The sequence below is a fragment of the Schistocerca nitens genome, chromosome 5 (genome assembly GCF_023898315.1).
Source record: "Schistocerca nitens isolate TAMUIC-IGC-003100 chromosome 5, iqSchNite1.1, whole genome shotgun sequence".
Taxonomy (NCBI): Eukaryota; Metazoa; Arthropoda; class Insecta; order Orthoptera; family Acrididae; genus Schistocerca; species Schistocerca nitens.
The window spans coordinates 281228315-281253944 of NC_064618.1; the positions used below are offsets into that span (position 1 = coordinate 281228315).

Here is a 25630-nt window from a genome sequence, read left to right on the forward strand (position 1 = left end):
GCAGTGTGCTAAATGGAATATGGAAATGAGCGTTTATAGATTTCTGCTGCTCAACTGTCGTTTTTCTAGTCTATGGCTTTGTCGTATATGTTGTGATACAATAATTCCACAAGAAAAAAAAAAAAAAAAAAAAAAAAAAAATGGAGAATCAATCTGGCACTTTCTTTTTGACTTTCCCACCTTCTAAAAATTTTTCATCTGTGGCTGACAAGATGTGCCTTGTTCTCAATGTTCATTTTAGTAGAATTGTCAGATAACTAGCACAATACTTTCCTGTAAAACCATGCAGTATAATTCACCAGTAGCAGGGTCATTGAAATAAGAGAGACCCTAAAATTTTTGAACAAATATAAAAAGTTATTACAACACAAATGCACATTGTACAAAAAATTCTAAGAGATTGCAGAGGTCTATTGAAGATATGCAATTACAGTATTTACATGAGAATTTTATCAAATGTAATTTTTTAAAGTTTTCGCAATCATCTATAGAAGCCCAACTGAGAAGTAGCAGCTAAGTTCTGTCCAGCAATAGATTGCTGAGCAATCTACGATTAGTTATTTTCCAAAATATTTTAATGGAACTCAAGGGAGACTTCACACTACTTGATCAGTTTCAATTCTAGTTTGCTTTCTAAGTCTACAGAGTTTAGAATTACTCTTCGTTCCCACCGAAAGCTGTTTACCTACCTCCTGTTACTTATTTATCCCATTCTCACCAAGAAGGAACTTTTGAAATTATGACAGCTAGAGATTCAAAACTTGTTTTTACATGTTTATTAGCTCATTCATTTGTATTTTGTTTTCTATTATTTAAGCTCTTCTTTATGCGTTACAATTTGAATTTCTCAAAATATTCTTTTGTATTAAGTTTAGTTTGGCTATTTTATTTCTTTGTAAAAGACCACTGAAAATACTTTATCTTACTCATACAATTAAAATGAAGTTACATAAATATTCAGGTATGTTTATCAACAAAATGTGATTAACGATGTAGTCATTGGGCATTGCAGTGATGATTGTAGTTACAGCGCACAATGTTTGAAGTATTTATGGTCATTGATAAGTTCGGTGATATATGATATTTACTCATTGACTTTGTATTCGTTAGTCTCTCCTTGGTCTTAAATAACAAACGATGTATGCCAGCTGGGTATGTCACTTTATGAGCACTACTGACCTAATATAGCACAAATATCCAACATTACTGTTGACCCCAACATGATCAGAAGATGTAATGTGATCAGAAGCAACTGCACTGTTTTGACAACTTGACATATGTAAAACAACCAAGCCAGTTGTGTTGTGCTGCTCATGTCTTTCAGGTCCTGTTGTCATATCCCCTTGTCGAACACAGCACCTGTGATCAAGCTGTCTATAGGCACAATAATCTGCAGAGTTTCCATGAAACCCCACTGTTCTGGCAGAAAAACCATGTTCTATGGTTTGAACATTTAGGAAGTCAGTTTGTGTTGGCACAGTGACAGCAGATGAGACTAAGTACAGGTACATTATCCCAGCACTGAACGAGGACATGGCTATGGAGATATAAGAGAATGGTCGAAAATGGTGATCGGATGCTTTTAAAGACCACCTGGGTCAGCATCTGTAGTTGTAGAGCACTTCAGACAGAACTTGCAGAATATCATTAGAACTTTCCCTGCTATTGCCGTTATAATACGGGGTGACTTCAACTTTCCCGGTATAGACTGGGAGAATTATGCTATAAAAACTGGTGCCAAAGACAGGGTATTGTGTGGCATTGTCCTGGATGTCTACTCCAAAAATTACCTTGAGCAGATAGTTCGAGAACCAACTCGTGAGGGTAATGTCTTAGACCTCCTGGCAACAAACAGACTTGAACTTATCGAATCAGTTAACATAGAGGAATGTATCAGTGATCATAAGGCTGTGACAGCATCTATGACGACGGGTCCTACAAGGAACGTTAAGAAAGGTAGGAAGATATATTTGCTCAGCAAGGGTGGCAGGATACAAATTTCAGAATATCTCAGCAGTCAGCATCAAATATTCGGTGATAAGGACGAAGATGTGGAGAACAAATGGAAAAAATTCAAAGGCATCTTTCAATATGCCCTACACAAATAAGTCCCGAGTAAAGTTTTAAGGGATGGGAAAGATCCACCATGGTTTAATAACCTTGTTAGAAAAGCACTACATAAACAAAGAGCACTTCATCTCAGATTCAAGAGAAACAAAAACCTAGCTGACAAACAAAAGCTGAACGAAGTGAAAATGAGCGTAAGGAGAGCAATGAGAGAAGTGTTCAATGATTTTGAAGGTAAGACACTGTCAACCGACCTGAGCGAAAACACTAAGAGATTTTGGTCGTATGTAAAATCAGTAAGTTGGTCAAAATCATCTACTCATTCTCCCAGCAACCACACCAGCACTGAAAACGGAAGATAACAGAGAGAAGGCCGAAATACTGAATTCAGTCTTCCGAAGTTGTTTCAGTGCAGAAGATCGTAACACTGTCCCTCCTTTCAATCAGCATGCAAACATCGAAATGGCAGATATTGAGATAACCATTGCACCATTGAAAAGCAGCTGCAGTCGCTTAGTAGTGGAAAGGCTTCAGGACCAGATGAGATACCCATAAGATTCTTTAAAGATTATGCGAAAGAACTTGCTCCTCTTCTAGCAGTAATTTATCGTAGATCACTTGAGCAACGAAAGGTACCGTACCTAATGACTGGAAAAAAGTGCAGGTTATTCCCATTTTTAAGAAAGGCCGTAAGACAGATCCACACAGTTATAGACCTATATCGTTGACGTTAATCTGTTGTAGAATTATGGAATGCGTTTTATGCTCAAGAATTATGACTTTCTTGGAATATGAACATCTTCTCTATAAAAATCAACATGGATTCCGCCAACAGAGACACTGCAAAACTCTGCTCACTCAGTTTCTCCATGAGATCCACAAGCACAGTGGACAATGGCACTGAGGTTGATTCCATCTTCCTTGATTTCAGTAAGTTATTTGACACCATCCCGCATTGCCACTTAATGAAAAAAAAAATATGAGCTTACAGAATATTGCAACAGGCCTGCGATTGGATTCAAGACTTTCTTGCAGATAGAGCTCAACAGGTCGATCTTAACGGAGCTAAATCAACAGATGTAAAAGTAATATCTGGAGTACCACAGGGAAGTGTGATAGGACTGTTGCTGTTTACAATACATATAAATGATCTAGTAGAAAGCATCAGATGCTCTCTAAGGCTATTTGCAAATGATGCAGTTGTTTATACCAAAGTAGCAACACCATAAGAAAGTAAGAATTTGCAGAACAACCTGCAGAGAATTGATGAATGGTGCAGACTCTGGCAGTTGACCCTGAACGTAAATAAATGTAACATATTGCGCATACATAGGAAAAGAAGTCCACAACTGTACAGCTACACAACTGATGACAAATAGCTGGATACAGCTTTTACCATAAAATATCTAGGCATAACTATCCAGAGCTATCTTAAGTGGAATGACCATAAAAACAGATAGTGGGAAAAGCAGACACCAGACTCAGATTCATCAGAAGAATCTTAAGGAAATGTAACTCATTCACAAAACAAGTGGATTATAATATGTTTGTTCGCCCAATTCTTGAGTATTGTCCAACTATCTGGGATCCCTATCAGATAGGACTGATAGAGGAGATAGATAAGATCCCACAAAGAGTGGCGCTCTTCGTCATGGAATAATTTAGCTGGTGAGAGAGCGTTACGGAGATGCTAAACAAACTCCATTGGCAGACGTTAAAGGAGGACCATTGTGCTTCATTGGAGAGATTTACTATTGAAATTTTGGCACAGCACTTTTCAGGAGTCAGACAACATATTACTTCCCTCATACACATCTCACGTATTGATCCTGAGGAGAAAATTCGAGAAATTAGAGTCAATGCAGAGGTGACAGTCATTCTTCCCACACACTATTCACGAGTGGAACAGGGTTGGAGGGATCAGATAGTGATACCGAAAGTATCCTCTGCCACACACCTTTAGGTGGCTTGCAGAGTATGATGTAGATGTAGATGATGACATTCTGGCTTTGCCACCGAGCACTGATCAGACTGCTCTAATCACTCACCTGTTGCAATCCAAGGCAAAAATGCTTGAGAAATTGTTGCATAAAGAGAAGTTGGGAGATCACATTCCCTTGCTGTTGCGTCATTGCCTGTGGATGTTTGTGAGCAAAGCCTTCAATGATGATATATTACAGAACATCTGGCTGTAGCACCTACCACTTGGTGTGCAGAAAATACTAATGCTGTGTGCCGAGGATTAAGACACATTCACTCAGACCGCAGACTGCATTTCAGAGATGTATCCTACCACAAGCGTCTCAGCTGTAGTCCCACACATGGACAGCACCCTTGTAAGAACCCTCACATCTATAAAAGCATAAATTGTTCAACTTACTTACAGTACAAGATGCGCCCTTGTCGACATACACAACACAATTTCTCAGTGAGGAGTTGCAGTCGAGCAATATCAGCAGCAAAAATATGTTGGTACCATAAGAAGTTTGATTTGGAAACACAAAAATGCAACCTCTCATGTGAGGTGGGAAACAGGGTGGGGAGTCAATGACGGCAGCAATTGGCTATCCCAACAGCAGCCATCACTTACTTGAAATTTAATGGTACAAGAAGCTGCAGATTTTGCTGGACATATGAGCTACTTGCTGGATCCATGATGAACACCACCTTTTCACCACGAATAGATCTTTGACTCAAATGTATGGTTTGGTGACACTGTTTCTGAATCTACACTGCTGGCCATTAAAATTGCTACACCACAAAGATGACATGCCACAGATGCAAAATTTAACCGACAGCAAGAAAGATTCTGTGATATGCAAATGATTAGCTTTCCAGAGCATTCACACAATGTTGGCACCGATGGCGACACCTACAACGTGCTGACATGAGGAAAGTTTCCAACCGATTTCTCATACACAAACAGCAGTTGACCGCCATTGCCTGGTGAAACGTTGTTGTGATGCCTCGTGTAAGGAGGAGAAATGTGGACCAGCACGTTTCCGACTTTGATAAAGGTCAGATTGTAGCCTATCACGATTGCGGTTTATCGTATCGCGACATTACTGCTCGCATTGGTCGAGATCCAATGACTGTTAGCAGAATATGCAATTGGTGGGTTCAGGAAGGTAATACAGAATGCTGTGCTGGATTCCAATGGCCTCGTTTCACTAGCAGTTGAGATGACAGGCATCTTATCCGCATGGCTGTAATGCATCGTGCAGCCACGTCTCGATCCCTGAGTCAGCAGATGGGGATGTTTGCAAGACAACAACCATCTGCACGAATAGTTCGACGACATTTGTAGCAGCTTGGACTATCAGCTCGGAGACCATGGCTGCAGTTACCCTTGACGCTGTATCACCGACAGGAGCGCCTGCGATGGTGTACTCAACCACGAACCTGGGTGCACGAGTGGCAAAACGTCATTTTTTCGGATGAATCCAGGTTCTGTTTACAGCATCATGATGGTTGCATCCATGTTTGGTGACATTGTGGTGAATGCACATTAGAAGCGTGTATTCGTCATCGCCAAACTGGCGTATCACTTGGTGTGATGGTATGGGGTGCCATTGGTTACACATCTTGGTCACCTTTTATCCGCATTGATGGCACTTTGAACAGTGGACGTTACATTTTGGATGTGTTATGACCCGTGGCTCTACCCTTCATTCGATCCCTGCGAAACCCTACATTTCATCAGGATAATGCATGACCGCATGTTGCAGGTCCTGTATGGGCAATTCTGGATACAGAAAATGTTCGACTGCTGCCCTGGCCAGCACATTCTCCAGATCTCTCAACAATTGAAAACGTCTGGTCAGTGGTGGCCGAGCAACTGGCTCGTCACAATACGCCAGGCAATACTCCTGATGAACTGTGGTATCGTGTTGTAGATGCATGGGCAGCTGTACCTGTACACGCCATCCAAGCTCTGTTTGACTCAATGCCCACGCGTATCAAGGCCGTTATTACGGCCAGAGTTGGTTGTTCTGGGTATTGATTTCTTAGGATATATGCACCCAAATTGCTTGAAAATGAAATCACATGTCAGTTCTAGAATAATATATTTGCTCAATGAATACCCGTTTATCATCTGCATTTCTTCTTGGTGTAGCAATTTTAATGGCCAGTAGTGTAGATACATGACATAAGTTGGAGTGGCACTTCATAGTGGCTGATATGGGACACCCCATTCCTGGTGCTGATTTCTTGTCATTTTGTAATCTTTTACAAGACCTCTGGCATCACTGTATCCTCAACAATACCACCAGTTTAACCAGCCATGCGAGATTATGCTGTGTCATTCATAGTACTGAACATACTACCACACATGAATTGCCGTACGTAGAGCTTCTCAAGTAATTACCAGAACTTACCCAACATACACGTATGCTAACTCCTATACAACATACCATGTCACACAATATGCTCACTTACCTTAGAACCTTTGATCCCCGTGTGGCCTCGTCAATTAGCACCTGAGAAGTTAAGGGTAGTGAAGCAAGAGTTTTCGTCCATGTTGGCACAAGGATTTTGTTGACCCATAAGCAGTAGCTGGTCCACATCATTACATGCCATACCACAGAAAAACAACAGCTGGTGCCAGTGCAGTAATTACCAATAACTCAATGTGACGAGGACAATCCCAGTAGGTATTCGGTGCCACACACTGAGGATTTCACACATAGTATACATGGCAAATGGAACTTTCCTACCACTGATTTAGTTCACATGTACCATCAAATACCCATTGCTCCTGAAGATACAGACAAAATTGCCATTACTATTTCATTAGGCCTCTTTGAGTTTACAGGAATGCCATTCAGACTGCACAAACATTCCAAAGTCTCATGGACAAAATAACACTAGAGCTTGATTTCTGTTACATGTCTATTGATGATATTTTAGTGATATCTGTTTCTGAATTAGATTAAGTGGAGCATTTGCGTCAAATCTTCAATCACCTTCGTTCACAGGGACTGATTATAAACCCTTTGCAGTGTATATTTAGAGCAACAGAAGTGCATTTCCTTGATTACACTACTGATGCCCAAGGGATCCAGCCACCACAATAGAAAGTGAAGCCACACTCAAATACACATGGCTGCTCACAGTCCAAGAATTGTGACAGTTTCTTGGTGCTATAAATTTCTACCACCATTACATCTGTAGCCATGCACCGCTGACACCTCCATTAAACGACTTGTTGAGAAGTGCTCCAAAATCAAAGGATGAAATCTTGATGACCATCAAGACTGCAGCAGCTTTCACAAAAGTGAGAACCACCACTGCTGAAGCTATGATGTTAGCAAACTCAGTTGCTCAGGCTCCCATTGCTTCAATGGTAGACACTTCAGCAACAGTGAAAGGCATCGTACTACAGCAACATTCCCCTTGCATCTTCCGTACCCTATTCCCACGTCTATTAGCTCAAGCAACTGCTTTAAAAAATTGATAATCAATAACCAGTCTCACTACGGCCACGGGAGTGTACATTTGGGTGTCTGTGTGTTGTGCATGTGAATGTGCGTACTTTTGCTAGTAAAAGAGGAAGGACACAAAAGATATTGTGAATACTGTTTCCTGTTGTGTGTCTCTTGTGTTCCACTCATCAATCCACTGAAAGTGAGTGGTTTCCTTTACCCAGCTTAATGGGCTCTCTTCATTCCAATACACTTTTACCTTTGTTGCTGTTATTCTTTGCTTACATACATCTCATTGTACACTCTTCATTCCTTAATATGTCTATAATTTCTTCTCTTCTACAGTACCTGCCTTTTAAACACACTCTCACCACCCTCTTGTGCAATTTGAACACCCACTGTAACATTACAACAGTAATGGCCCACTGCACTAAACAGTGTTGTACAAAAACTCCCTGCTCTCACAGAGGCAGTCCCTTTTTGAACATCTAATTCCAGTGCTTTTTTTAACATATTCTCCTCTACTAACTTGGGCTGTATTCTTGACTGTTAGCTGATTATGCTTGCTCATTTATGATTTCGTTGTATGATCGCTCATCTTTATTAACAGTTGCACCTCTTTCTTATTGTGGTGTGTGTCAGTTTGTGATCAAACTTATTTATTTATGAGCACACCTACTACTTCCTGCTCTTTGTGACCATTCTTCTAACTTCTCTCCTGCCATTTATTTCTGTTATCACACTTTGACCATAAGTTTTCAACTTCTTATTTTCAACCTTTTGTCTCTCAGTTATCCAACCATGAATCCCTACTCATTCTACCTTTTCCAGTTCAAAAACTCTTCTTCGCCCATGTAAAACTCCAGTCACACTTCATCTTCTTTCTGAAATCTTGTCTGGTATATGGTATCCCAACTATGGAATTATCATTAAAACTGGAATCTCATGCTCTCACCAATTGTACCGCAAGAACCTTCACCTTTTCCACTTCATGATCACACAATCCAAGCTCAAACCATACTTGACGGCCTCTAACACTTTCGCAAAATCCTTTTACTTTGTGGTATCAACATCTTGAGCGTCACCACTGCAATAGAAACTCTTGCCGTTCGACATTGCAATGTTTAAGTCTCATTACTTTTCTAAAGGCCTCACCTTCAGCCCCAAACCTAATTTCAACCATGCTGTACATGTTTCTTCTGTGCAGTGGAAACATTTCTTCAACACACATCCCACTGACAACAGTCAACCAAGACCCCACACTGTGTTTAAATACAGTTCAAATCTCCCTCCAACCATGTTACTCCTCCCCTTCCTCCTAGTCATCCTCTTTCAGGAATTCCTCACTTCTAATCTGACCTCACCTTCATTACCTGAGTCTCCCCTCAATCAGTCCAACATCACTCTTATGGAACACCCTGCTATCCGTAACAATCCAGACTTTATTATCCTTCTTGCAGACAAAGGCTCCATCACAATGGTCATGGATCATATTGACAAAGTGGCTGAAACCTTATTATCCTTCCTGCAGACAAAGGCTCCATCACAATGGTCATGGATCATATTAACTAAATTGCCAAAAGTCTCCTTAAACTTTCTGACACCTCTGCATACAAATCTTACAACTATGATCCCACCCAGAAGACCAACATTACCTCCATCAGCTCCTCAAGGCCATAGGTCCATCCCAAAACCTAATACCTGAATCCATCTCCTTCCCCACACCAGCAATGCCCCCCCCCCCCACTCCAATTAATTATCGACTTCCAAAATTTCGCAAACCTAACCTCACAGGTGCCTCTGATGTTCATCCCAGTGTGGCTGGATGCAATGCTCCCATAGTATGAATCTTTGCCTTTCTTGGCCAACACCTCCAAACTATTTTCTGTAACCTCCTATCGCACATTCAAGATGCTGCTCACTGCCTTCACTGCCTCTCTACAGTTTCTGTTCTCTTTCCACCATGGTCACTGTGAGTGGAACACTTCATTTCCCAGTGTCCTCTTGAAACCAGACTCACAGCTTCTTTCCTAATCCTCCCAACCAGCCACATCCTGACCCACAATTATTTCACTCTCAAAGGCCAAAACTATAAACAAATCTGTGGCAGTGCTGTGGTTACTCGCAAGGTACCAATCTAGGCCAACTTATTTATGGGCCATCTGGAGGAATCCTTCCTTTCCAGTCAATATCTAATACTCCTTTTCTGATTCAGATGCAGTGATGACATTTTCATGATCTGGCTAATGGCAAGGTCAGCCTTTGCTCTTTCCTCCATAGTCTCATCACCTTTTTCAAAATATGCATCAACTGGTCCTTCTCAATTCAATGAGGTGCCGCCCTAAATGTCAATCTCCACCTCTCAGATGGCTCCATAAATATGTCTGTCCAAATCAGGCATACCAGCCAACAAAAGTACCTTCACTTTAACACCTTTCACCCATTCTATGTTAAATAGTCTCTTCCTTACAACAACTTCACCACTCTGGATGCCACATCTGCAGTGGAAAATATGTATTGTTGAAAATGTGCCATTAACCTTAACAGGACCTTTACTAGCGGACATTATCCTATTCAGCTCACCCATAAACAGATCTCACATGTCATCTGCTCCTCTGACACCAGTAAACCTATTAACCAGTCACTGACCAGTACTCCTCTGTTCACCCAGTATCACCCTGGCCTTGAAAAGCTCAACCACTTCCTCTACCAGGGCTTCCACTACCTCTTGTTGTGCTCTGAGATCAGAGATATCTTACCCACATCACCTGAAGTGTCTTACCACTTCGCCTAAAGTATTCTTCCACTGGCCACCCAACCTACAGAATATCTATGTCCATCTCAACTCCAGTCTCGCTCCCAATCCTGCACCTCATTCCCATGTAGTCTGTCCAGGTGTGATAACTCGGAACCTTTGCCTTTCGCGGGCAAGTGCTCTACCATCTGAGCTACTGAAGCATGACTCACGCCCGGTCCTCACAGCTTTACTTCTGCCAGTATCTCGTTTCCTACCTTCCAAACTTTACAGAAGCTCTCCTGAGAACCTTGCAGAACTAGCACTCCTGAAAGAAAGGATACTGCGGAGAACGTGGCTTAGCCATAGTGAATCGTGCTTCGGTAGCTCAGATGGTAGAGCACTTGCCCGCGAAAGACAAAGGTTCCGAGTTTGAGTCTCGGTCGGGCACACAGGTTTAATCTGCCAGGAAGTTTCACATCAGCGCACACTCCACTGCAGAGTGAAAATCTCATTCTGGAAACATCCCCCAGGCTAAGCCATGTCTCCGCAGTATCCTTTCTTTCAGGAGTGCTAGTTCTACAAGGCTCGCGGAAGAGCTTCTGTTAAGTTTGGAAGGTAGGAGACAAGGTACTGGCAGAAGTAAAGCTGTAGGACGGGGTGTGAGTCGTGCTTGGGTAGCTCAGGTGGTAGAGCACTTGCCCGCAAAAGGCAAAGGTCCCGAGTTCGAGTCTTGGTCCGGCACACAGTTTTAATCTGCCAGGAAGTTTCAACCAACTGTCTACTTATATGAATGGCTACAGCCAAACTGCGGCAAACCACAAACATGACCTCCCAATTGCTGAGCACACTGTGCTTATAGTTGCTGTTGTTGGTGTGTTGGTAGCCTTTACACAGGTTTTAATTACTTCAGGTGGATAGGATACTAAATATAACAATATGTATAGCATATAATTATTTTAATATACATTATAGTCCATGTATAAACATTGTCTCAGGAGAAATAGCTGATATTCAGAGATACAATAGGAATAATCAGATAAAGATAACAGTGTAAAGAACTTAGAGGACAAAAATAAACCTCCTACTTTGTTTTTATTTAGAGTAATGTGTACCTATGGTGTACATAAATAATTAGCATGGTTGCAACAAAAAAATACAATTTAAAAAAAGGTGAGAGCTAAAGCTGTAATTCATACATAAAAATGTTCCCAAAAGATGTCTTAAAAGATGGTAAGCATTATATGGGCTTACAAATCTTATTTTTTGAGTTACACTGTTTAGAAAACTGACAATTTTTTCAAGGTTTCCCCTGGTATTCACGGACCAGCCCCCTTAAAGGGTTAGCAGAGTGGTTTAGGGTTACTTCCAGTAATGTACTGATTAGTCAGGCAATGTTACTGGACCCCTGATTCAAAGGCAATGATTTTCAGGAGAAAAAAACATTTCTGGACTGTTACATGAAGGCTATTGCAGAAATGGAAGTGTTAGTTGTTCAACAACAAAAAACAGAACTCATTTCTTAACCAGTTATCACCATGACAAATGTGATGTTCTCAATCTGGGAGGAGTTCAATGAAACTACTAGTCAGCTTCAAGCAAGTCACGACCCAGAAAATGTGGCAATTGTTGAACTGGACAGCTATTTAGTAGAGGGATATTTGCTTAGAAATAGTAATCCATTAAACTAGTGTACAACAAGAAAATTGCTGTGGCCAGTGCTGTATCAATTGGTTCTAGAAATATTATGTATCACAGCAACATCAGTAGCCTGTGAACGAATATTTTCATAAGCAGGACAAATGTCCACTAAGAAGAGAAAGAGACTCACATTGACTAAAATGGGTCAAATTTGATTTATAGATCACAACACTGATTAATTTTTCCTTTATTGGAACATACATGGTAGTATGACTGTAAACGACTACTGCAGATATGCTTCAATTACAGTTCTTGTAATTTTTATATTTTTCTCAATAAAAGTCTCAAAAAATAAAAATAATCAGTCTTCATTCTGAAAATATTTCTAGTTGATAAAAAAATTTAAGCTTTTGCTGTAGTATTTATAATTTTTGTTGCAGACAAAATTTTAAACTTTTTATCTGAAAATTACTAAGGACATAACACAAAATTATTATTCCTCTTTATATGTTCTCTCAAAATAGGACCAAATCAGATAAAAATACAGGTTTAGTGACCTGAATTAAAAAGGCAATGTACCTTCCTTTCACTTATTTTTGTGAGTGAATGGTGAGTACTGCCATGAAAAAGAGCTAGTTCATTCCAGTGAGTGGCCAGTTCTGATCCAATCTCTGGGGGGGGGGGGGGGGGGGGATTGGAATGACTCCTTACCCTCTCCCTTAAAACCCACATCCTTTCGTCTTTCCCTCTCCTTCCCTCTTTCCTGATGAAGCAACAGTTTGTTGCGAAAGCTTGAATTTCGTGTGTATGTTTGTGTGTCTATCGACCTATCAGCACTTTCGTATATATATATATATATATATACAAAAAAAACAAAGATGATGTGACTTACCGAACGAAAGCGCTGGCAGGTCGATAGACACACAAACAAACACAAACACACACACAAAATTCAAGCTTTCGCAACAAACCGTTGCCTCATCAGGAAAGAGGGGAAGGAGAGGGAAAGACGAAAGGATGTGGGTTTTAAGGGAGAGGGTAAGGAGTCATTCCAATCCCGGGAGCGGAAAGACTTACCTTAGGGGGAAAAAAGGACAGGTATACACTCGCACACACACATATACAGACACAAGATGTCTGCTTGTGTCTGTATATGTGTGGATGGATATGTGTGTGTGTGCGAGTGTATACCCGTCCTTTTTTCCCCCTAAGGTAAGTCTTTCCGCTCCCGGGATTGGAATGACTCCTTACCCTCTCCCTTAAAACCCACATCCTTTCGTCTTTCCCTCTCCTTCCCTCTTTCCTGATGAGGCAACAGTTTGTTGCGAAAGCTTGAATTTTGTGTGTATGTTTGTGTTTGTTTGTGTGTCTATCGACGTGCCAGCGCTTTCGTTTGGTAAGTCACATCATCTTTGTTTTTAGATATATTTTTTGCCATGTGGAAGGTTTACTTCTATTATATATATATAAATAACTTACCGAACGAAAGCGCTGGCAGGTCGATAGACACACAAACAAACACAAACACACACACAAAATTCAAGCTTTCGCAACCAACGGTTGCCTCGTCAGGAAAGAGGGAAGGAGAGGGAAAGACGAAAGGATTTGGGTTTTAAGGGAGTGGGTAAGGAGTCATTCCAATCCTGGGAGCGGAAAGACTTACCTTAGGGGGAAAAAAGGACGGGTATACACTCGCACACACACACATATCCATCCACACATATACAGACACAAGCAGACATATACAGAGGCAAAGGAACATACAAAGAAACATATTGTAAATTACAGGTGTTACTCATCATTATTGACTAATGGCATCATTACTGGAATCCTTGGATGAGCCAAATAAATACTTAACTAATGCTATTAGTTCTTCCTCCAAATGAGTATAGTTATTATAGAATTGATATTTTTTTATAAGTCATCAGTAGAATTTATGTTATGAAACAATTATTGATTTCACCCTATAAAAAAAGTATTAACTAGGAATAGTTGAATAAATTAGAAAATGGATTACATACATAAAACTAAGCTCAAAATTAGATCTGGTGCTATATTTTTTAAACTGCAGGCCAACCTTCTCTTTTATGAAAATTCAATTTATACTCACGTATGTTAATAGAAATTAGTCAAAAATGAAAAAAAATGAGTTTAAGGAGACAGATGCCAAAACAAGAGAGGAAGTAAAAAGATCCCAGCTTGCTTTGTTACAAGTTCATCAGAAATTTGTTTGATTTTTGAAGATATGCCTTTGTTACATGCTAAACAAAATATGTTCTATATATGTAAAGAGGATATCAGAGCATCACCGTATTTATGTGAATCTAATGTGCCATTGAATGTAATGTGCACCTCAGTTGCAAAAATTACATTAATAAAAGAAAGCAATTTTGGTACATCGGTGGTAGGATATCTTTGTATTGTTGAAATTTGTTATACAATGCTAACTTTATTTCAAACTATAGTGAATGTATACATGAACTATAAAAAACAACAATAATTTATTTTAAAGTTACTCATTACATAATAAGTGACATTTTCATTATTAAAAAAGAATGCCTGACTTGATTGCCTACGTAACATACAAAGAAACATATTGTAAATTACAGGTGTTACTCATCATTATTGACTAATGGCATCATTACTGGAATCCTTGGATGAGTCTACATCAGAAATAGATTCATTTCCTCCTTCCCTGCCATCCTCGGTGTCGTTCCAGAGCACATATCTTCAATGCCATCCAGAGTATTTGAAATACAGCATTTCATGAATTATTTTATGATCATTGGTGCTTCGATGCATTTCCAGGCAGCTAAAACCCTGTGTAAAATAATGTAGGGTCCAGCACGTTTAATTTTTTCTGTCGGAATCAGTACACGATTCTGTTTGCAAAACCATTTTTTGTACTGTTCCTGAATGTAACCTTTGAAAGGTTTATTTATACCAACGTCCAGGGATTGTAATACAGAAGTCATTCCTCCATTTCTCCAGGAATAATAACAAGGTCACTGGGTAGACTGTGGAACTTCTTTTTTACCTCATCAGTGAGATGAACACGAAATGCATCAAGACAAATCATTGAAAGTTTCTAGGAAAGCCTGCCAGGATGGAGTTCCAATAAGTTTCGGAACCAGGGAAGCATCAAAGTTACAGTCATCCATCCCTTCTCTTGATTCTGAACACTGATGTCAACAGGAAATAATTTTTCATTTCTTAGAGTCTTGTGGCTTGTTTTTCACTTTAAGATTAAAAAAGGGGAAAGTTTGTTTCCATCTGCTGTGATCGCCAGCATTACTGTTACACACTGTTTTTCACACCCAGACGTTCTGATGGTAACTTCTTTTGTACTCTTCTCTCAATTGTGTAATTGCGCGGCATATCAAACCAAATTGGTGTCTCATCAGTGTTTCCTATTTGGCCATCAAAAAATTCTTCTCTTTCCAAAGTGCTGAAATTCTCGAAGTATCTTCTCAAAATCCTGTGGAAGCTTTTGGCATATTGTTGTACGGTGTCGCAGAGATAGGATCGCTCATTTCCTAAAGTGAGCAACTGATACCCTGCTAGCCTTAAACTCTTGCTTCAGTCTATTAAGAGCTGCATACAACTCTTTTGCTTTTTTATTATGGTGTCACTGGTCACAGGTTGCCCATTCTTCATAATTCAGTGTTATTTTATGTTACTTTCACTCCTCAAATTATGTTTACAGTAAAATCTTATGTTTATGACATAAGATCATTTGAAACTCGTGACCTGATTTCTTTGACATTTCTTTGGCTAGTATCTGTCAGTAGTTAATTGTAAGACCTTCTTAGTCATGGACAGCAATGCAGGTGAACTCTTTGTTTGTAAGTTGAAGGTAAGACATTGTTGCAACAATTGCAGTTAGGACTGACAGGCAGAAAATGTCTTCCAGTCATCTCTTGGCACTTTCTTGATAAAAGAGTTGCCATTGTGCTACAATATTATGAAATCTTTTATGTACCTAAACCCAGTCAATTTTAACCTCTGTTTTATATATGTAGATGCATGTTGCATCAAAAAATTTATCCCATCATGTAATGGAAAGCTTATTCAGAGTTAATCCTAAACATTTTTGAATGGCTTCGAACATTCAGCAGCATTCTACAACATTTTAGGAGACTAGATTAAAAGTCTGTTGATGGTTCACTCATTTTGTAGCACTACAAAAAGAGCAAATTGCATAATTACAGTACATCAAGGAGACACCCATATCCAGCTGTGTTAACAATCGAAGGAAAGTGTTGAAGATTAAGAGTTTTTGTTGGCTGCATCCTCTTCTTTAGTTACTTACATAGAGTACTTGGGCATGTTAGCAGGGGGAGGGAGGGTAGGGAGTACTGGCAGGTGCAAAGACTATTGAATGATACCAAGTTGGTAGTGAAACTGCTAATGGCCATCTGCCTATAAGTATTTTTTAAATTTCATTTGTTACACTGTAAAGCAAGTAAAGCTGTGCTCAATTTAAAGGTTGATTTGAACACTGCAGTGCTTTACTAGGCATGGTGTTGTGCCCTTGACTTCCTCCCACTTCTGAGCTGGCTTATACACCCATTTAGAGGCGACTTATATTCCGACATGTTCTCTGAAAAACAGTCCAACTTGTCTTGTAATTTTTGTGATTATTATACGTGAAAGAACTTGTAAGTAACAGAGAAAGTCATAGGACCAATGGGGGATCAAACCCCCAACCTTTAGTTTTGTAGTCTGGAATTCTACCCAATGAGCCAGTGAGGCACATTTCTGGACAAACCATTAATATGGTAATTATCAAATAGAAGCTGCACTGAGCCAAGAAAACAATTTAGAGTTCCACAGCAGAATCAGCGATCGTCAACAGCATTCAGTATTTGATTGTCACTTTATGCTGTGTTATACATAATCATTCCCAGCTGCTTGGAAATAATTAATGAATCTCGGGTATACAGCATTTGTTTTCTCCATAGAAAACATGGAAAATTGACATCTATAAAGAACTTATAAATACAGTCCAATGCTTACTGGGTCCTTTAGAACCACTACATTGTGACAAAGCTGTATAGAGTCCATGTTTTGCATCCATATGATAGGGGCACATGCCTGTTGCCCCAAACTCAATGAGTGAGCACCTTGTGAAACCATGTGAACTTCCATGTGCGCATGTGAAATGAGTGATATGTAGTGAGCACTACTCACATGGTTTTACAGTGTGGATGCAATGCTCTAGTGCATACTTTTACTAGAAAAAGAGCAAGAGTTCAAAAGTTAGTTTTCTTTCATGTGTTTCTATGTAGCACACATTAGTCTGCTATAGGAAAGTAGTTGCCTTTCCCTTATTTTACATATTGCTCGATCCAGCAATTTCCATTATTGTTATAGCTGTGAAGAACGCTTCATCAAAAAGAGTATAAGCCTTAAAAAAGAGGAAATCTGATGAAAATGTAGTGGGCAATCTTAAAAGGGGAAAATTGAAGAAATAAAAGAGCTCGATGATAAAAAAGAGAGTGATTGTAGAAAAGGGGAAGGAAGATGCCAAAGTTTTGGATGTTGAAATTTTAGGTGTAACTAAGTAACTTAAACATTAATCTTTTATTGTGAAATTTAACATTTAAAATAAATTTTGTACTTCCATAATTGTTATATTGTCTTAAGGAAAATTGTAAGTTTTCACTACATTACTATGTTAAAACTACATGTTTCTTAACTGACATATTCACAACTATACCTGAAAAGAGCCATATCTCATTATAGGTGAGAAGTGAATGTTTTTATAGCATTTGAGGAGTGGCATACCACAAGTCATACACAGTTACATCATTCATTTTGACATACAGTGTAACTAATATAAGAATTCTTACATTCAGCTTTCATTTCAGTTGGCTTTCAGGTTCATTAAAAAAATTTTGTTGTTGTTTTACCATGCACATTTTTGAGTGGTCTTGCATTCAAGTAAAAACGTCTTGGAAAAGTAATGCGAAAGTTATGAATTTGAGCCTCTAAAAATTAGTAGAAACCGTGGAAAGCATATAAGATGATACATAAATGTTGTCTATAGAAGCAAAAGTGTTCACTCATAAATGTGTTTTCAAGTGCAGAAAATGCCTGCAGCTTCCACAGCATGCTGACAAAGTGATTTCAAGAAGCTTGATGGTAGAATATGGCAAAGAACATGAATGTTTCAATTGAACAATATCAACTGAAGCCACGATTTTTTGATATCAGAAGCATGAACATATGTGATACAGCATTAAATGAAATATGTTGTATGTTAAAAGAGTATAAACCACAGACAACAGTGGAGGAAATTAAAAATAAAATAAAAACTCTGTATTCATAAAAGTTATAGCTTTTCTCGTCACATTGTTCTGGAATGTTACTTTCTGTTGCAAGTAGTCCAGTAGGAATTGATAATTATCCTCGCTCATCATCAGTTAATTTACCTCTCCTCCAACCTGCTCATCCAGTTTTTCACCTATAACAAATATTTTTGTCTTTTTGTGTTGTTCACAGCTGTGGATGTTATGCAGGGGCCATATAAAAAGCAAGAATTATTGATTTTGTTTTATCACTCAAGTCCATGAGAGCTTTCTCTCTTTATATTCAGTAGGGTCTATTGACATGTGCTTTATAGCATGTATACCAAATGTGATTCCTTCCATTTGCTTCAGTGTGCATTTTGTTGTGCACTTTAAGTGACAACTAAATCAGCACTAATGGTACTTTGTGAGACTTCAGATTACATGATATTCAGTGAACAGTGTTTGTGTATACTGCTGTATGATGTGATACAGCTAGATAAGTTTTGTCTTATCTTTGTTTCCCTACTTATTCCATATATTTAATTTAAGATTCTGCTTTTCTATGAAATTCGTAATGTGCAATGTACTCTGTGTGTGTGTGTGTGTGTGTGAAAGAGAGAGAGAGAGAGAGAGACAAAGATATTTACGATGAAGCATTTGTTACTTGAGGTAGTTGTAATAGTGCTTATATTTCATACAAGTATCTGTGGACTAAAAAGTGTGACAGAATCTTCGACTAAAAATCCTTTGAATTTTCCAGCACTGATAATTAGCTAACTTTTTTATCAGTTATACTGATTTACATTTTAGGCATTTTCCAAAACCATTTTGAATTAGTAATCCATCATTTGATCTAGTTACAAATTTAGAACTGACATGATGAAACAGATACAGTTTATATCTTTGATGCTGATTGTTTCAGGCCCACAGATTGATCAGGCACTGCGAGAAGCTGAAGACCTTTTAGCACAAATTCACAGTAGGAATTTCACAGATAGGCAGAATGCTGCCCAGCAAGAACTTTATAAAGCCATTGAACTTCTTGAGAAAATGCAAGAATTTGCTATACCAGTACACAACCAAACAGAGTATTATGAAGCATTGAAACATCAAGTGAACCACTTTGATGGGAAACTTGAAGATTTAAGAAATTACAGTTTGGTTACCAAGGATCAAGCAGCTAAAACAGATGAGATGAATGACAGAAATAGGTTTGTATTTGCCTGTTTTTATGTTAACTGAAATATTGATATTGTGTGTGATGTTTGTAATAGCCCTTAAAAATCATAGGACATAAAGAGGACACTTAGTAGCTAATGGTCTGAATGGAACCCAAATTTGGGAGACAACATATTTCTATAGTACAGGGACACATAAAGTCTTTCACTAGCAGCAACAGGGAAGTAACCAATTTTGTGATATTTTATGAGTTCCTAACTAGGAGCGAATTGTGTAGTTTCATCTGTGTGCTTTGGTAGTTTAGTTTCTTGAGTTTCTGTGTGTTAATTTAATATTTAATAGAAACAGTTCTCATGTTTTTGTTTGTGTCAGAGTGTAAACTAATTTTGTGACATATTACAAGTTCCTAATCAGGAGCGAGTTATTCAGTCTCACCTTAGTGTTTTGGTAGTGCAGTTTTTGAATCTCTGCATATCAATCTAATTTATTAGACACAATTATTGTGTTGTCCTCCGTGTATATAGTAGAGTTCCATAGCGCCTGTTGATTGTCATTTGTTTGTCTGCATAGTGTAGTTTTCCATGGTCTTCAGTGTGGACAGGGACTATAATTGCTGTGTGCGGATGGAAGCCGAGTTGGTGACACTTTGCTCTCAGCTCCAAGCCGTGATGGCTTCAGTTACACAGCTTGAAGCTGTAGTATAATGGCATCACTATTGTGGGCTGGCCGTGGGGATCCAATGGACATCCAGCATGTCCGAGTCCACCGCAATGGTGGCCAGCCCAGTTACCACTCGCACTGACATTACCTCTCACCAATGGTCCAGCAGGAGGTCACCTCAGAGCATGGCAGGTGGTGAAAGACTTCCCAGGGGGCCGCATGTAAGGCCTCCCTGGTTAGTCTGACAAAAAGGTTCTAGGTGCTGTCTGTGCCTGACTCTGCCTCTCAGCCAGATGCAGTCGCTTGTCCTGTTTCAGATGAAATCTCTCAGAGTGCAAGATCCAGGCGAAAACAGAGGGTGGGATTATTGGTAGTTGATGTTATGGGGCCCCTTAGGGACATGGCTACCAAGGAGGAGAAGAAAGCCAATGTGTGCTCTGTGTGCATACTGGTTGGAGACATTCCAGATGTGGAACGAGTCCTTCCGTATGCCATGAAGAGCACAGGGCACAGCCAACTGCAGGAAGTGGCTTGCATCAGTACCAGTGATGTGTGTCACTTTGGATCAGAATGTATTCTCTCTGGTTTCAGGCAACTAACAGAAGTGTTAAAGACTTACAATCTTGTTTGTGACATGAAAGCTGAGCTCACTGTTTGCAGCACAGTTGACAGGACTGATTGCAGACCTCTGATACAGAGCAAAGTAGATAGTCTGAATCTGAGGGTCAGACGGTTCTGTGAGTTTGTAGGCTGCAGATTCCTTGACTTGCTCCGCAGGGTTGGGTTTTGGGTTCTGCTGAATAGGCCAGGAGTCTGCTACATGCAGGAGGCAGCTACACAGGTACCAGGGGCTGTGTGGTGTGGACTTCCAGAGCCACTCCCCAGAGTCCATCTCTCAACTCACCTCTACCACTCCTCGCACCCATACCTTCTACATGCTTCTTGTGTCTTCCCGGAACCTACCCTCCTATATATAATATAACAACAATTTCCTTCAGTGGCTCTCCACAGTTCCTGTCCCTTTACCACATGGCACCATGCTCATCACTATTGATGCCACCTCCCTTTACACTAACATTCCTAATGCCCCATAGCCTTACTGCTGTTGATCACTACCTTTCCCAATGCCCGACGGATTCCAAACCAACAACCTCCTTCCTAGTCACCATGACCAACTCTATCCTCACCCACAATTACTTCTCTTTTTGAATGCATTACCTTCAAACAAATCTGGGGTATGGCTATGGGCACCCGCATGGTATCTTCCTATGCCAACCTACTTATGGGCCATCTAGAGGAATCCTTAAAAACCCAGAATCCTAAACTGCTCACCTTGTTCAGATTCATTGATGACATCTTTGTGATCTGGAATAGGAATAGGGATCTGGAATAGGGGGAGGATACTCTGTCCACATTCCTCCAGAACCTCAACAACTTCTCCCCCATTAGCTTCACCTGGTCCTACTCAATGCAACAAGCCACCTTTCTAGATGTTGACCTCCACCTCAAAGATGGCTACACCAGTACCTCCATCCATATCAAACCTACTAACACCAGCAATACCTACACTTCGACACGTGCCACACGTTCCATACCAAGAAGTCCCTTCCTTACAGCCTTGGCACCTGTCGTCGTCACATCTGCAGTGGTGGGCGATCCCTATCGAAATATACTGAGCTTCTCACTGAGGCCTTCACAGACTGTAATTACCCTCCCAACCTTGTTCAAAAACAAATCTCCCATGCCTTATCTTTCCAGTTTCCCACCACTTCTGAAAGTCCCACTGTCCACCAGCCACGGAGGAGCATTCCCCTCATAACTCAGTACCATCCAGAACTGGAGCAACTGAATTACATTCTCCGCCAGAGGTTTCAACTACCTCTTGTCGTGCCCACTATCCTTCCCACCCCTCCCACAGTGGTATTCCGTCATCCACCGAACCTACACAATATACTTGTCCATCCTTACACAACCCTTGTTTCCAACCCCTTACCTCATGGCTCATTCTCCTGTTATAGACCTAGATGCAAGACCTGTCCCATACATGCTCCCACCACCATCTACTCCAGCCGGGTCACGAACATCACCAATCCCATCAAAGGCAGGGCTACCTGTGAAACCAGTCATGTGATCTTTAAGGTAAGCTGCAACCACTTTGCAGCTTTCTATGTGGGCATAACCACCAACAAGCTGTCTGTCTGTATGAATGGCCACCAACAAACTCTGGCCAAGAAACAAGTGGATCACCCTGTTGCTGAGTACACTGCCAAACATGGCATCCTTTAATTTCAGTGACTGCTTCACAGCTGGTGCCATATGGATCCTTCCCACCAAGACCAGCTTTCCTGAATTGTGCCGGTGGGAACTTTCCCTGCAGTACATCCTACGTTCCCGTAACCCTCCTGACCTCAATCTTTGTTAGTCACTGTCCTCACCCATGCAGCCCCTTCCCTGTTCCCATTCCATCACTACACAGTTGTCATTTCACCATCACACCTAGTCTGTTCACTTCTCTCCTTTTCCACTATTTCCCTCACCCCCCACCCCTCCCCACCTCTCCTCTGCCCTCTGTCTAACCAGCAGCACTTCACTGTCCTCCACATCTACCATACTATCTCTCCCCCTCTCCACCCCAGCCTCTCCCTTCCCCACCCAGTCGCCACTCTCATCATTCACTGGTGCTGCTGCTCGCAGTGTGATTTCAGTTGCCTGAGACTGCAGTTGTGAGTGTGAGGTGCGTTTGTGTGTGTGTGTGTGTGTGTGTGTGTGTGTGTGTGTTGTCTATTGTTCACAAAGGCCTTATTGGTCAATAGCTTTGCTTAAAGTATCTGAGATGACAGCTAGTCTACCTCGTTTATGAAAGTCATTTCGAGGTATTTGTAGCTTTACAACAGTCAGTGTCATTGCAGCTATGGATTGGTGTGTTTGGATGCCTGTGTAGTTGTGTCTTTTAGAGTGTGTAATTAAACTAACAATAGAGCTGTAGCTTGAAAGCTACCAATGTGCCTGTGTTGCTAGATGTTTTATTTACTACATCGTAATCAGCTGCATATGAGTTAATGCCTTTGGCCCATTTTGATTTCATTTTGGGTGAGAAGAAAGGACAGAAGTGTGAGACTTGAGAACCAATGTAACTAGAGCAGAACGAAAGTTTGGAAAGAATAATGTGTCCTAAAAGTAGTACAAACAAAAAAGATAAAGAGAAAGCTACTTGTATTTAGATGAGAGATGGCTCGTGCATGTGAAATGTCAAGAAATTATACTGACAAGGGTAGGGGGGTGGGGGGTGGGGGGTGGGGGGTGGGGGCTGGGGGGGGCGTGATGAGATATGTTGTCAGCTGAGACCAGAAACTGTTATGAATGCTGATTTATTAATAAATCATGATTTGTTATAGATAGTACACTAGCTTTGCTTTTCAATGATTTTTAATGTAAAATAACTTACTTTTAATATATATTACAGGAATGCCAAAGTTATGAACAAGGTTCATGCTGCTGATGAAATAATAGATGAAACAGAACAAAAATTAGATAAATCTGGCAAACTGTTGGATGAAGCTCAGTCAATGTTAGATGAAGCTGGACAACAGACTCCAAAAATAAGTATGTTTAAATTCAGATTTAGTTTTCAATGTCAAACCATTTGAAATGCTGAAAATGTTTTCAGGGGTTACTAATGCTTTCATGCATATAATATGATGTTATTCCTTTCATAGCAACATTGTGATTTACATCTGTGTTTAATTATTATTAACACTTGTTAATTATTATTACTAACTGCTTGCTAAAACTGAAATCATTATCTTACTACCAGACAAATATGATCTGGGTTGCCACAGGTTCTGGAAGTAAGGTAAATCAAGAAATATCAGGGAATTTCAAACACATCAGGGAAATTAAGGAAGTGTCAGTGAAATTTGGAAAAATGCACTGGAAAAATCTCATTTTTGTCTCAGTAGATGAAATGGTTTGTTTACTGATGTGTCATGCATCGTCGTTGGCTGGGTGCTGCTGAGTACATGCACTGTTCCCTACTCCTCATTACTGCTGCCTGTCTCCTCCCCACCACCCCCCTCAGCTTGCAGTCATTGCTGCCACCACTTCTTGTCGGTAGCCTAGCAGATGCCGATGAGAGGCAGGCATGCATGAGGATTGGTTTGTTTGGATCTAATGCTCAGAGACTGTAGATGCAGCAGCCAGAGATGGCAGTGATGTGTGAATGAATGTGTCTGAGTGATTGTGTGAATGTGTGTGTGCTCTTGTTTTCTGACAAAAGCTATGGCTGAAAATTTTTGTTTATGTCTGTCTGTGCCTCAGCAATCATCTTTATGGTGAGTTGCTACCTATCCTCCTTATCATTGATTCTCAGAGTATTTGAACAAGTTATCTGTTGATGGATTGATCACCATGGTCTCATTTCATGAACATGTTGTCTGTGGTTCATTTATAGCTGGCCACATGAATGGATTTCTGTGCTGGGCCAAAACCTCAGACCATTTCTGGGGGTGTCTGTAATGGATCTGGCCTGCTGATCTGAAGCCATTCGGTTCCCTGGCCCTGCTTGTCAGATCTAGTCCCACTGATCTGCCCGCAGGCTGGATCTGTTTGTGTGTGACATAATGCAGCAGATTTTCATGGTTATCCATGGACCTAGGTTTGCTGTGCTCCTCAGCAGGCCAGAGCCTATGGGTAATGGATTTCAGGAATTGCGACTGTCTCACTGCAAGTACATTGTACAGTGTGGCATTTTATAGACATTTTATTTGTTCCGGTAAATTTTGGTACTTCAAAAGTAGTTTACATGTTAGAAAGTGTGGAAGATAAAAAGAAGAAAATTGTTTGAGTCACTGGCAGTTTGTGCGCTGTGTACTCATGTATTTCTTGAAAGAAAAATCACAAAAATCTGTAAAATAATAGATATAACACAGTCGGTAATAATCAACAATATCGAACATGGTAGAACCAACATTTTATTGGAATTCACCTACAGTGTTGGTTTACATAATTCTTCCCCTCCTTCTACACTTCCTTCCAGAGGCCTACTTTTTTCTGAGGTTATTTCTGAAAGCAGTGAAGGTATTTTAATTTTAAATCTGTCTTGCAACTCCAAGGAAATGCAAATTTTTGTCATAAAGTGTGTTTTGTTTTATTAAAATAAAATAACATCAGTGGTCTTAATGAAACACATATACCATTTAGCTTGCTTTCTCCATCTAAAAACAGTTCATTACAAAAGATGTTGATGTTAGTACTTAAGATTTTTGCTCATATCAGGAAACACCATCTGCTTGCAAGTTTGTATTAGATATTTCCTTGTTTGCACTATTGTTTCTTGTACCATAGCTGGAAAGCCAGATTGTCAACTTAGACCTTGACTTACCCTTGAGATCTCAAAATAAATACTAAAACTTGTCTGGAAATCAGGGAAATATCAGGGAATTTCACTTGGGAATTTTGTGGCAACCCTGATGATTCTTTTTCAGCACACAATTAAACTACAAGATCAGAACCAGTACAATTAAATTAGTGAAAGCATTTGACATTCAGCATTCTTATTCTTAAAAATAAACCAGTCAATCTTTGACATACATCTTGATGTTCTTGCAGTGCAATAATTGATCCATTGC

General features: G+C 40.0%; 1 protein-coding gene across 1 annotated transcript in view; it reads left to right on the plus strand.

Moving 5' to 3' along the window:
- The window catches only part of LOC126260846 (laminin subunit alpha), a 405465-nt gene that overhangs the window by 259769 nt on the left and 120066 nt on the right, over nucleotides 1-25630 (plus strand). The window contains exons 37-38 of the mRNA XM_049958250.1: nucleotides 19087-19375; nucleotides 23467-23606. Of these exons, the coding sequence (XP_049814207.1) occupies nucleotides 19087-19375; nucleotides 23467-23606 (429 nt within the window). The remainder of the gene's footprint in view (nucleotides 1-19086; nucleotides 19376-23466; nucleotides 23607-25630) is intronic.